Source organism: Oncorhynchus keta, chromosome 7, assembly GCF_023373465.1.
Source record: "Oncorhynchus keta strain PuntledgeMale-10-30-2019 chromosome 7, Oket_V2, whole genome shotgun sequence".
NCBI lineage: Eukaryota > Metazoa > Chordata > Actinopteri > Salmoniformes > Salmonidae > Oncorhynchus > Oncorhynchus keta.
In genome coordinates, this window is record NC_068427.1 from 28,479,471 (window position 1) to 28,493,416 (window position 13,946).

General features: G+C 46.1%; 2 protein-coding genes across 3 annotated transcripts in view; both read left to right on the plus strand.

The window, feature by feature from the left end:
* Positions 1-13,946, plus strand: part of LOC118375979 (ephrin type-A receptor 3-like) — an 822,287-nt gene that overhangs the window by 465,412 nt on the left and 342,929 nt on the right. The gene's annotated exons all lie outside the window — the stretch shown is intronic.
* Positions 5,337-6,363, plus strand: LOC118382864 (gamma-crystallin M2-like). The gene has a single exon (XM_035769541.2). It carries the CDS (start codon positions 5,604-5,606, stop codon positions 6,309-6,311), a length of 708 nt encoding a protein of 235 aa, XP_035625434.1. The 5' UTR covers positions 5,337-5,603; the 3' UTR covers positions 6,312-6,363.

Consider the following 13,946-nt stretch of genomic DNA (forward strand, 5'->3'; position numbering starts at 1 on the left):
TTATTGGCATGGAAAACTCTCTCTCTCTCTCTCTCTCTCTCTCTCTCTCTCTCTCTCTCTCTCTCTCTCTCTCTCTCTCTCTCTCTCTCTCTCTCTCTCTCTCTCTCTCTCTCTCTCTCTCTCTCTCTCTATTCAACTCCAAGGGCGTTATTTGCATGGAAAACTCTCTCTCTCTCTCTCTCTCTCTCTCTCTCTCTCTCTCTCTCTCTCTCTCTCTCTCTCTCTCTCTCTCTCTCTCTCTCTCTCTCTCTCTCTCTCTCTCTCTCTCTCTCTCTCTCTCTCTCTCTCTCTCTCTCTCTCTGTCTCTGTCTATTCAACTCCAAGGGCGTTATTGGCTGTCTCTCCTAATGAAGACCAGTTGTCTCTGTGCCAGGAAAACAAAATAAAAGGAGGTATAAATGGCAGCACCATCTGGCGCCTGCCCTGCCTGCTGAAGAGAGGGGGATGAGCAGAGGAGGAGAGAGAAGAGAGGGATAATTTTTGTGGAAAGGTGAATGAGAGGAGGATGATATCTGCCCTGCGAAGAACAGGAGCGGGGGAGGAGAAGGGAATGGCGAGGGAACCTTTTATTTCCCTCGCCGGAGAAGAGAAGAGGGGGATGATTCCAGGTTTATTTCAATCATCAGGTTTAAAACAGAACTGTCTTTCCATCGCAGGTTGATGTTTATTGACATGAATCTTGTCGTGGAGGCAGAACAGAGCGATTTCTGCTAGCTGGGCCAGCTGCAAAGTCCAAATTCATGAACATTTAAGGTTAGGGTTAGGCATTAGGATTAGGAATGTTGTTAAGGTTAGGGTTAGGTTAAAAGAGCTGAGCTGCCTCCAGGGCAAGATTAATGACAATAAGTGCTAACCTGCCTCCCTCAGCTGCCCCAGGCAGGCAGGCTCCTCTGAGGATGCCTAAACATGCTGGCAGGAGGCCCCAATGAAGAATTAGGTCCTCTAGGACCCCTGATGACAGACTAACTGGGCTATTTATGCCTTTGCTGTGAGACGCTGCCAGGAGGTCCTCTCTCTAACAAACGCTACTCTATTTCAGGGCTGACTTCACAAAGACACGTTCTGGGCAGAAACATCACACTACTGTGGAGTTGGCTGGTTAATAGAAAGAGACATTCTCAACCATGGTAGTGTACTGTACCGTGTAGTGCCTTGAGACATAATGATTTGGGATCAATAGATGATGTCTAGGGATTCATTTAGAAGCCCAATGAAGGTCTCGTAGTTGAATGTGATATGACATCCCGTAGCCTCGTACCTGACAACACACGTTAGCTGTGATTATAATCATGAATTCGGAGGGCTTCTTGTGCCTTATTACTTTATTAAACAAAACAAATGTGGCATTGGAGACATGATGAGAGAGACAACCTTTTCACAACAGAGTCTGAAAGCATGTTGAGGACAATAATTGTAAAATATACTGATGAGGTGTCACTGAAACTGCTGACAAACATTTTAACAGGGAGAAATATCATTTGACTGAAAAAATAATAATAGAGTAGGTGCCCTACACACTTTCAGGAGGTTTTAATTTCATGAAAAACTTGCTGTAACTTTGAACCCTGCGGCCTAACCAGCAGCCTTAACTCTCAGAACTGCAGCACCTCACTCAACAGTTCACTACTCATGAATGACCTCAGTATGAGTATTCAACAATGCCGTGGGATAAATGTAATTAACTGTCAGTTCATCAGGTAGGAGATTCCAGCCATTAATTTTAAACACACAACTCTCATATCCTTTCAATCCTCACATGCACACACGCACACGCACACACACACACGCACACACACACACACACACACACACACACACACACACACACACACACACACACACACACACACACACACACACACACACACACACACACACACACACACACACACACACACACACACACACACTGACTTAATGAAACATTAGGAACGCCTTCCTAATATTGAGTTACACCTTCTTTTGCCATCAAAACAGCCTCAATTCATCGGGGCATGGACTCTACAAGGCCTCGAAAGTGTTCCACAGGGATGCTGGCCAATGTTGACTCCAATGCTTCCCACAGTTGTGTCAAGTTGACTGGATGTCCTTTGGGTGGTGGACCATTCTTGATACACACGAGAAACTGTTGAGTGTGAAAAACCCAGCAGCTTTGCAGTTCTTGACACACTCAAATCGGTGAGCCTGGCGCCTACCTCCATACCCGGTCAAAGGCAATTCAATATTTTGTCTTGCCCATTCTAGCGGTTAGAGCGTTGGGCCAGTAACAGAAAGGCTGCTGGATCGAATCTCCGAGCTGACAAAGTAAACATCTGTCGCTATTCCGCTGAGCAAGGCAGTTAACCCACTGTTCCAGTTGTACAACTGACTAGGTATCCACCTTTCCCTTCACCCTCTGAATTGCACACAAACACAAACCATGTCTCATAACCTGTCTCATCCCCTTGATCTACACTGATTGAAGTGGATTTAACAGGTGACATCAATAAGGGATCATAGCTTTCACCTGGATTCACCTGGTCATTCTATGTTGTAGGTGTTCCTAATGTTTTGTCAAGGACCCTCTGCTCAAGTCCGAGTTGAGTCCAAGTCTGAGTCACGAGCAGAGTCACTCTCCATTCATTTATTAGGTCTTACTGTGCAATGGTTTCTAGTCGCCACCAGATGTCAGTATATCACATCTCCCTAATGAAAAACCCAAACTAATTTACTATTCATCACTAGCTCACAAGTTCTACTCAATACCTGTGTTTCACTACTTATTTACTGCATAAATGAATGGTAAGTCAGGCTCTCAGCTACTTTTTTGTAATCGACCACTGATATTTGTTTAGGTTTTTTATTGCAGAGTGAAAACTAAAGGGCGACTGTTCAGAACCTGGCTATGGGATGTAAGGGGGAAAGTAGGAGGAGGGTAGAGAGAGACGACAAGTTAAATGACAGCCTACTTCTCTATACTCAAAGGGAGAGGCAGACAAATAGCAAGACTGTTGTTTTACTATTAAACTCAATACTAGTATTGTTTTCAATTTCGTGAAGCAGTTTGTTTCTTAACCAAGCAACGCTAAGTAGTAAGCAGATGACTGGTGGTTACAGGGAAGGAACAGAGTCACGTGATGCGTGATGTGTCAACTATGATCGCAAGCGGAGCCAGAGTGGAGCCAGAGCGAGCCAGAGCGGAGCCAGAGCGGAGCCTGAGCGGAGCCAGAGCGAGCCAGAGCGGAGCCAGAGCGGAGCCAGAGTGGACCCAGAGCAGAGCCAGAGCGGAGCCAGAGCGAGCCAGAGCAGAGCCAGAGCGGAGCCAGAGCGGAGCCTGAGAGCGGAGCCAGAGCGAGCCAGAGCGGAGCCAGAGCGGAGCCAGAGCGAGCCAGAGCGGAGCCAGAGTGGAGCCAGAGCGAGCCAGAGCGGAGCCAGAGCGGAGCCTGAGCGGAGCCAGAGCGAGCCAGAGCGGAGCCAGAGCGGAGCCAGAGCGGAGCCAGAGCGGAGCCAGAGCGGAGCCAGAGCGAGCCAGAGCGGAGCCAGAGCGGAGCCAGAGCAGAGCCAGAGCGGAGCCAGAGCGAGCCAGAGCAGAGCCAGAGCAGAGCCAGAGCAGAGCCAGAGCGGAGCCAGAGCGAGCCAGAGCAGAGCCAGAGCGGACCAGAGCGGAGCCAGAGCGGAGCCAGAGCGAGCCAGAGCGGAGCCAGAGCGGAGCCAGAGCGGAGCCAGAGCGAGCCAGAGCGGAGCCAGAGCGGAGCCAGAGCAGAGCCAGAGCGGAGCCAGAGCGAGCCAGAGCGGAGCCAGAGCGGAGCCAGAGCAGAGCCAGAGCGGAGCCAGCCTGCCCGTCTGCCCACAATCATTGCTTGCTCCCCTGCAGCATGTAGATGTAGTGTGCCGGGTCCTTCCCACTGCTAGAGAACAGAACCCTCGCTGCTCTGTGCACCCAGTGCTGCTAATATTCTGCTTATCATAGTAGTCTATCCAGTCCAAGTGCAAATACAAGTCACGAGGAGGTGAGTCTAAGTCACCAATTGTCAAGTCCAAGTCGAGTCACTAGTCAAAATCGGGAATGAAATTGAGTCCGAGTCCTGAGTATGACAATACTGCATACACACACTGTGGAATAATTAGACAGGTGTATCCGTTGAGATTGCTTTCTTTCAGATGAATTAGCTGGTCATAATTGGGCAGTGTTAAATCAATAATATGAATCTGCTTCCTATAGCTCATTACCCCCTGGGCTGCAGATACATTATTATCTGACCACAAACACACCACTGTATGTAATTCCACAGCAGTATATAGCTATATTCTCAGCCCTGTGGCTAAACCTATTTTTTTGTCATTCACCATGTTTAAACTTTGTGTTGCTGGTAACTGGCAGTTTTTGGAATCATAGTGTTGATTGTCTGAACTATTATTGTGTAACACAAAGACAACTCTGCCTGACTATGGTTCTCCCTTTGACCCCAGAGAAATCCAGTTTAGTGAGTGTTTACTGAATGTTTTCCAATTAGTCTGTGCTGTAATAAACCTCTGTTTTGTTGCTGTAGTATTATTATGAAGGCTCATTAATGAACCCAGAGAGTTAATGGAGCGACGTACCTTTGTACCAGGAGGAGAGGTGCTGACTCAACAGGACCAGAACTAATCGACTTCTAGAAACCGGGGAGTGTAGGGAGATGAAGGAGACATTGACTTACTGGAACAGTTATACGTTTCAGAAGTTTCTTAAGCAAACTTGAAATGTTCTTAGTATACACAGTGATTCATACGTTTCCTAAGCACACACTTAGATTCTAAAATACTTTGTCATGTGCTGCCTGGCTGTATGTCTGCGCCCACCACTCACCCACGCACCAGCCAGAGACCCAGAGATTACACACTGTTAATAGAAGCTTTTATCTACTCAGCAGCACCACACTTCAACTCTGTAGAGTGGTTGGCTACACCGACACATGAAACAGGTTAATTGACATCTTCACATACTCCAATAGTATTTTTTAGAGTCTGATATGGCACCTTATAAACATTTACAGTTATATATAATGTTAGCTTAATGGAATTCAAGTAGGGTGTGAATTACTTTAATTGAAGTACTCTAATATCAATAGAAACATATTTAGAGTGTGTGGCTGGTGTATATAGTCAGGTGTAATTATGTCTAAGAGGGAGAAATGTAATTTGGTGTGTACGGGAACAATTAGCCTTGAATAAAGATCATTATGATCATTTTTAAAGACCACATTCATGTTTTTCGATACATACATTAACATGTTTATAAGATCAATTCATACAAAATGAATTAATGTAATAAAGGAATGATCTTTCCAAACACAAAGTCAAGTGTATTTAAAGTGCATTTTACAAGGGACACACTTTACACAACACACTTTTTCTGCGTGACTGCAAATAATCGTTTCATAATACTGAATAAGGACAAAAACCTCAAACTTAGGAAGGTATTGTGCGATGAACAATATGCACACTTTACAATTCCAAGGCTGTAACTCTACATTGTTAACCCTTTCACAGAGGCTTTGTGTTATTTTGTTCTGAGAGAAACAGCCTTTTTAAGGTCTTTTGAGAGACCATGTCCATGGAATGTGGACAAACCTCAGTGCATTATGGGCCTCTATGCCATGTTGCTGAGTCAGCGGTTTGTACAATGGGGCCACAGGTATAAAAAGAAAGGTTTTAAACCAGTAGAATATCAGTTCCAGAGCAGCAGCAGCAGCAGCAGCAACAGGACCCCCACGAAGCAAGCCAAAATGCCCAACATGAACAGCAGGATCGTCTTCTACGAGGACAGGAACTTCATGGGCCGCTCCCATGAGTGCAGCACCGACTGCCCTGACATGTACTCCTTCCTGAGCCGCTGCCACTCCTGCAAGGTTGAGGGTGGCTGCTTCATGCTGTATGACCGCCCCAACTACATGGGAAACCAGCACTTCATGAGGAAGGGAGAGTACGCTGACTACCACATGATGGGAATGGCTAATGGTATGAGGTCCTGCCGCATGATCCCTATGCACAGGGGATCTTACAGGATGAAGATCTACGAGAGAGAGAGCTTCGGCGGTCAGAGCCACGAGATCATGGAGGACTGTGACAACATCATGGATCGTTACCGCATGTCCAGCTGTATGTCCTGCAACATCCAGGACGGCCACTGGCTCATGTATGAGATGCCCCACTTCAGAGGCAGGATGATGTTCATGAAGCCTGGAGAGTACAGGCACTTCAGCATGGGTATGGGAAGCATGGGTGGCATGGGCGGCATGGGTGGCATGAGGTTCCAGAGCATGAGGCGTATCACCGAGTCCTGGTACTAGATGCTGCTCTTTACAATGATGTAACAAGCCATTGAATAAAAATATTTAAATAAAAAAAATTAAAAGTTATTTTTTCTTGCTTTCTGAGGAACAAATATAATCATATTCATTCTGTAATGCACCTTGATATAGTACATGTGATCAAAAGCCCTGAAATGCCACAACTCTCTGCCCACAACTGGGACCATAATTCAACATATTTAACACTCCATGAGACCATTCAACTCATTAGAATGCCAATATACATGGACAGTGATAGCTGTTGTTGATAATAACAGCTCCAAGAGAACATCCCATAGTGATTTTTATTAAAGAAACAAGGTCTTTACCTCTCAGTCTGGTTCAATACACTTTTTCAGCTCCGTAAGCTAACTAAAAAACCATCACTGTCAATGGTTATTGACTGTTGAACTACAGTCAAAGGACACAGTGACCTGAAAACAGTGGAGATTTTACTTGAACAGACCATTGATGTTGGCCCACAGTAGAAGGAGAGTATTTACATGGACAACATTGTTATGTGTGTGAATGTGAGAGTTGTGAATGCCTGATGCCCTTGGGAGGCCTGGTGAGGCCTGGTGATTCTCCAGGATCAGTCTTGATGTAGGATGGCAGGTTCTGGGCTCTGTCCTGTAATTGGTTTGTCATTGATTACCACTTCATGAGTTGTGACTGTCTCTCTGTCCTCTGGAATCTCCCTCAGTCTGTCTGGATGGCACTGGGCCTAGCTGAGATTTGGAGTGTGTGTGTGTGTGTGTGTGTGTGTGTGTGTGTGTGTGTGTGTGTGTGTGTGTGTGTGTGTGTGTGTGTGTGTGTGTGTGTGTGTGTGTGTGTGTGTGTGTGTGTGTGTGTGTGTGTGTGTGTGTGTGTGTGTGTGTGTGTGTGTGTGTGTGTGTGTGTGTGTGTGTGTGTGTGAGTGTGTGTGTGTCAAAGCTGGGCTGGAGTTGCTCATTGCTTTTAGCATTTAAAGAAGTTGATCTCTGGCAGATGGACAGTCTGGTTCTCTATATCAGTACAAAAGCCAAGGCCCGACTCAATAGATTTCAGATAAAAGCAAACTATTCACCACTTTATTAGGCTCAGCACACTGTTGTTTGTGGTTGTGGCTAGGGTAAGGGTTTAACCAGGATGTGGACATGATGCTATGGTTAGGGTTTAACCAGGATGTGGACATGAAGCTAGGGTTAGGGTTAGGGTAGGTGCTATGTGGGTACGTCTGAAATGGCATCCTAAGCCTAAAATGTTATTTCAATATCCCAAAAGCTGTAATGCTAACTACAACCCTAACCCTAGCATCATGTCTACATCCTGGTTTACCCCTAACCCTAGCATCATGTATACATCCTGTTTTAACCCTAACCCTAGCATAATGTCTACATCCTGGTTTACCCCTAACCCGAGCATCATGTCTACATCCTGGTTTAGCCCTAACCCTAGCATCATGTCTACATCCTGGTTTACCCCTAACCCTAGCATCATGTCAACATCCTGGTTTACCCTTCACCCTAGCATCATGTCAACATCCTGGGTTAACCCTAACCCTAGCGTCATGTCTACATCCTGGTTTAACCCTAACCCTAGCATCATGTCTACATCCTGGTTTAGCCCTAACCCTAGCGTCATGTCAACATCCTGGTTTACCCCTAACCCTAGCATCATGTCTACATCCTGGTTTACCCCTAACCCTAGCATCATGTATACATCCTGCATCATGTTACAACCCTAACCTAGCATCATGTCTACATCCTGGTTTCAAATAGCATCATGTCAACATCCTGGTTTACCCCTAACCCTAGCATCATGTCTACATCCTGGCATCATTTACATCCCGGTTCAAAACCCTAGCATCATGTCTACATCCTGGTTTAACCCTAACCCTAGCATCATGTATACATCCTGGTTTAACCCTAACCCTAGCATCATGTCTACATCCTGGTTTACCCCTAACCCTAGCATCATGTCTACATCCTGGTTTACCCCTAACCCTAGCATCATGTCTACATCCTGGTTTACCCCTAACCCTAGCATCATGTCTACATCCTGGTTTACCCCAAACCCTAGCATCATGTCTACATCCTGGTTAACCCGAACCCTAGCATCATGTCTACATCCTGGGTTAACCTTAACCCTAACCCTAGCATCATGTATACATCCTGGTTTACCCCTAACCCTAGCATCATGTCTACATCCTGGTTTACCCCTAACCCTAGCATCATGTCTACATCCTGGTTTACCCCAAAACCCTAGCATCATGTCAACATCCTGGTTTAACCCGAACCCTAGCATCATGTCTACATCCCGGTTCAACCCAAACCATAGCATCATGTCTACATCCTGGGTTAACCCTAACCCTAGCATCATGTCTACATCCTGGTTTACCCCTAACCCTAGCATCATGTATACATCCTGGTTTACCCCGAACCCTAGCATCATGTCTACATCCTGGTTTAACCCTAACCCTAGCATCATGTCTACATCCTGGTTTAACCCTAACCCTAGCATCATGTCTACATCCTGGTTTAACCCTAACCCTAGCATCATGTCTACATCCTGGTGTACCCCTAACCCTAGCATCATGTCTACATCCTGGGTTAACCCTAACCCTAGCATCATGTCAACATCCTGGTTTACCCCTAACCCTAGCATCATGTCTACATCCTAGTTTACCCCAAACCCTAGCATCATGTCTACATCCTGGGTTAACCCTAACCCTAGCGTCATGTCAACATCCTGGTTTACCCCTAACCCTAGCATCATGTCTACATCCTGGTTTACCCCTAACCCTAGCATCATGTATACATCCTGTTTTAACCCTAACCCAAGCATCATGTCTACATCCTGGTTTACCTCTAACCCTAGCATCATGTCTACATCCTGGTTTACCCCAAACCCTAGCATCATGTCTACATCCTGGGTTAACCCTAACCCTAGCATCATGTCAACATCCTGGTTTACCCCTAACACTAGCGTCATGTCAACATCCTGGCTTACCCCTAACCCTAGCATCATGTCAACATCCTGGTTTACCCCTAACCCTAGCATCATGTCTACATCCTGGTTTAACCCTAACCCTAGCATCATGTCTACATCCTGGTTTAGCCCTAACTCTAGCATCATGTCAACATCCTGGTTTAACCCTCACCCTAGCATCATGTCTACATCCCGGTTCAACCCTAACCCTAGCATCATGTCTACATCCTGGGTTAACCCTAACCCTAACCCTAGCATCATGTATACATCCTGTTTTAACCCTAACCCTAGCATCATGTCTACATCCTGGTTTACCCCTAACCCTAGCATCATGTCTACATCCTGGTTTAGCCCTAACCCTAGCATCATGTCAACATCCTGGGTTAACCCTAACCCTAACACTAGCATAATGTATACATCCTGGGTTAACCCTAACCCTAGCATCATGTCTACATCCTGGTTTACCCCTAACCCTAGCATCATGTCTACATCCTGGTTTACCCCAAACCCTAGCATCATGTCAACATCCTGGTTTAACCCTCACCCTAGCATCATGTCTACATCCCGGTTCAACCCAAACCATAGCATCATGTCTACATCCTGGGTTAACCCTAACCCTAACCCTAGCATAATGTATACATCCTTGTTTACCCCTAACCCTAGCATCATATCTACATCCTGGTTTACCCCTAACCCTAGCATCATGTCTACATCCTGGTTTACCCCAAACCCTAGCATCATGTCTACATCCTGGTTTAACCCTAACCCTAGCATCATGTCTACATCCTGGTTTAACCCTAACCCTAGCATCATGTCTACATCCTGGTTTACCCCTAACCCTAGCATCATGTATACATCCTGGTTTAACCCTAACCCTAGCATCATGTCTAGATCCTGGTTTAACCCTAACCCTAGCATCATGTCTACATCCTGGTTTACCCCAAACCCTAGCATCATGTCAACATCCTGCTTTAACCCTCACCCTAGCATCATGTCTACATCCCGGTTCAACCCAAACCATAGCATCATGTCTACATCCTGGGTTAACCCTAACCCTAACCCTAGCATAATGTATACATCCTGGTTTACCCCTAACCCTAGCATCATGTCTACATCCTGGTTTACCCCTAACCCTAGCATCATGTCTACATCCTGGTTTACCCCAAACCCTAGCATCATGTCAACATCCTGGTTTAACCCGAACCCTAGCATCATGTCTACATCCCGGTTCAACCCAAACCATAGCATCATGTCTACATCCTGGGTTAACCCTAACCCTAACCCTAGCATCATGTCTACATCCTGGTTTACCCCAAACCCTAGCATCATGTCTACATCCCGGTTCAACCCAAACCCTAGCATCATGTCTACATCCTGGGTTAACCCTAACCCTAACCCTAGCATCATGTCTACATCCTGGTTTACCCCTAACCCTAGCATTATGTCTACATCCTGGTTTACCCCTAACACTAGCATCATGTATACATCCTGGTTTACCCCTAACCCTAGCATCATGTCTACATCCTGGTTTAACCCTAACCCTAGCATCATGTCTACATCCTGGGTTAACCAGAACCGTAGACTCATGTCTACATCCTGGTTTACCCCTCACCCTAGCATCATGTCAACATCCTGGTTTACCCCTAACCCTAGCGTCATGTCTACATCCTGGGTTAACCCTAACCCTAGCGTCATGTCTACATCCTGGTTTAGCCCTAACCCTAGCATCATGTCAACATCCTGGTTTAACCCTCACCCTAGCATCATGTCTACATCCCGGTTCAACCCTAACCCTAGCATCATGTCTACATCCTGGGTTTAAGCATCCTAACCCTAACCCTAGCATCATGTCAACATCCTGGTTTAACCCTAACCCTAGCATCATGTCTACATCCTGGTTCACCCCAAACCCTAGCATCATGTCTACATCCTGGGTTAACCTAACCTAACCCTAGCATCATGTATACATCCTGGTTTACCCTAGCATCAACCCTAGCATCATGTCTACATCCTGGTTTACCCCTAACCCTAGCATCATGTCTACATCCTGGTTTAACCCAAACCCTAGCATCATGTCTACAACTAACCCTAGCATCATGTCTACATCCTGGTTTAACCCTAACCCTAGCATCATGTCTACATCCTGGTTTACCCCTAACCCTAGCATCATGTCAACATCCTGGTTTACCCCTAACCCTAGCATCATGTCAACATCCTGGTTTACCCCTCACCCTAGCATCATGTCTACATCCTGGTTTAACCCTAACCCTAGCATCATGTCTACATCCTGGTTTACCCCTAACCCTAGCATCATGTCTACATCCTGGTTTAACCCTAAACCTAGCATCATGTCTACATCCCGGTTTACCCCGAACCCTAGCATAATTTCTTCATCCCGGTTCAAGCCTAACCCTAGCAACAACCCTATACCTAACCCTAAAATGGCATTCTAATATCCCTGCCAGTGGCGGTCAGTGCTGTTTACGATTAGGGGGCACAAATATTTTTTAATGAGCACGGCCTTACTTCTATTACAGCATATCAAATCAAATCAAATGTATTTATATAGCCCTTCGTACATCAGCTGATATCTCAAAGTGCTGTACAGAAACCCAGCCTAAAACCCCAAACAGCAAGCAATGCAGGTGTATAAGTACGGTGGCTAGGAAAAACTCCCTAGAAAGGCCGGAAACCTAGGAAGAAACCTAGAAAGGAACCAGGCTCTGAGGGATGGCCAGTCCTCTTCTGGCTATGCCGGGTGGAGATTATAACAGGACATGGCCAAGATGTTCAAACGTTCATAGATGACCAGCAGGGTCAGATAATAATAATAATCACAGTGGTTGTAGAGGATGCAACAGGTCAGCACCTCAGGAGTAAATGTCAGTTGACTTTTCATAGCCGATCATTAAGAGTTAGAGACAGCAGGTGCGGTAGAGTGTCCAAAACAACAGATCCGGGATGAGGTAGCACGTCATGTGAACAGGTCAGGGTTCCATAGCCACAGGCAGAACCGTTGAAACTGGAGCAGCAGCACGACCAGTGGGACTGGGGACAGCAAGGAGTCATCAGGCCAGGTAGTCCTGAGGCATGGTCCAAGGGCTTAGATCCTCCAGAGAAAGAGAGAAAACGAGAGAGAGAGAGAATTAGAGGGAGCATACTTAAATTCACACAAGACACCGGATAAAACAGGAGAAATACTCCAGATATAACAGAGTGACACTAGCCCCCCGTCACATAAACTACTGCAGCATAAATACTGGAGGCTTAGACAGGAGGGGTCGGGAGATACCTTGGCCCTGTCCGACGATACTCCCGGACAGGGCCAAACAGGCAGGATATAACCCCAGCCACTTTGCCAAAGCACAGCCCCCACACCACTAGAGGGATATCTCCAACCACCAACTTACTACCCTGAGACAAGGCTGAGTATAGCCCTCAAAGATCTCCCCCATGGCACGAACCTGAGGGGGGAGCCAACCTACACAGGAAGATCACGTCAGTGACTCAACCCACTCAACTGACGCATCCCTCCTAGGGACGGCATGGAAGAGCACCAGTAAGCCAGTGACTCAGCCCCCGTAACAGGGTTAGAGGCAGAGAATCCCAGTGGAGAGAGGGAAACCGGCCAGGCAGAGACAGCAAGGGCGGTTCGTCGATCCAGTGCCTTTCTGTTCACCTTCACACCCCTGGGCCAGACTAAACTCAATCATAGCACCTACTGAAGTGATGAGTCTTCAATAAAGACTTAAAGGTTGAGACCACGTCTTCGTCTCTCACATGGATAGGCAGACCATTCCATAAAAATTGAGCTCTATATAAGAAAGCCCCGCCTCCAGCTGTTTGCTTAGAAATTCTTGGGACAGTAAGGAGCCCTGCGTCTTGTAACCGTAGCGTACGTGTAGGTATGTACGGCAGGACCAAATCGGAAAGATAGGTAGGAGCGACCCATGTAATGCTTTGTAGGTCAGCAGTAAAACCTTAAAATCAGCCCTCGCCTTAACAGGAAGCCAGTGTAGAGAGCCGTGTTTAGCACTAACTGAAGTTTATTTAGTGTTTTATCCAGGTAGCCAGAAAGTAGAGCATTGCAGTAGTCTAATCTAGAAGTGACAAAAGCATGGATACATTTTTCTGCCTCATTTTTGGACAGAAAGTTTCAGATTTTTGCAATGTTACAAATATGACAAAAGGCTGTCCTTGAAATATTATTGATATGTTCACGGTCCAGAGTAACACTGAGGTCTTTCACAGTTTTATTTGAGATGACAACCATCACGATTATGTCACGTCTGCTCCTGCTCCATAATCATAATGATTATGATCATTATGATTCACACCTGGACTCCATTACCTTCATCATTTCCTCCCCTTCATATGTAACTCTCCCATGTTCACTCACCAGTTGGTATTGTGCTTATGTATCGGTGGACTGCCTTATGTTAGTGTCGTGTTCTTTGTTTTTTTGTATTACTAAAACGTTTCACCTGCACCTGCTTCCGACTCACCGCCCCATCATTAATGATTAATTGTCAGATCCAACTGAAGATCCCTTTGTTTCTTGGGACCTAGAACTAGCATCTCTGTTTTGTCTGAGTTTAAAAGTAAAACATTTGACGCCATCCACTTATGTCTGAAACACAGGCTTCCAGGGAGGGCAATTTTGGG

Coding starts and splice junctions, on each gene's coding strand:
- LOC118382864 (XM_035769541.2), top strand. CDS start 5,604: ATGGGCCTCTATGCCATGTTGCTGAGTCAGCGGTTTGTACAATGGGGC.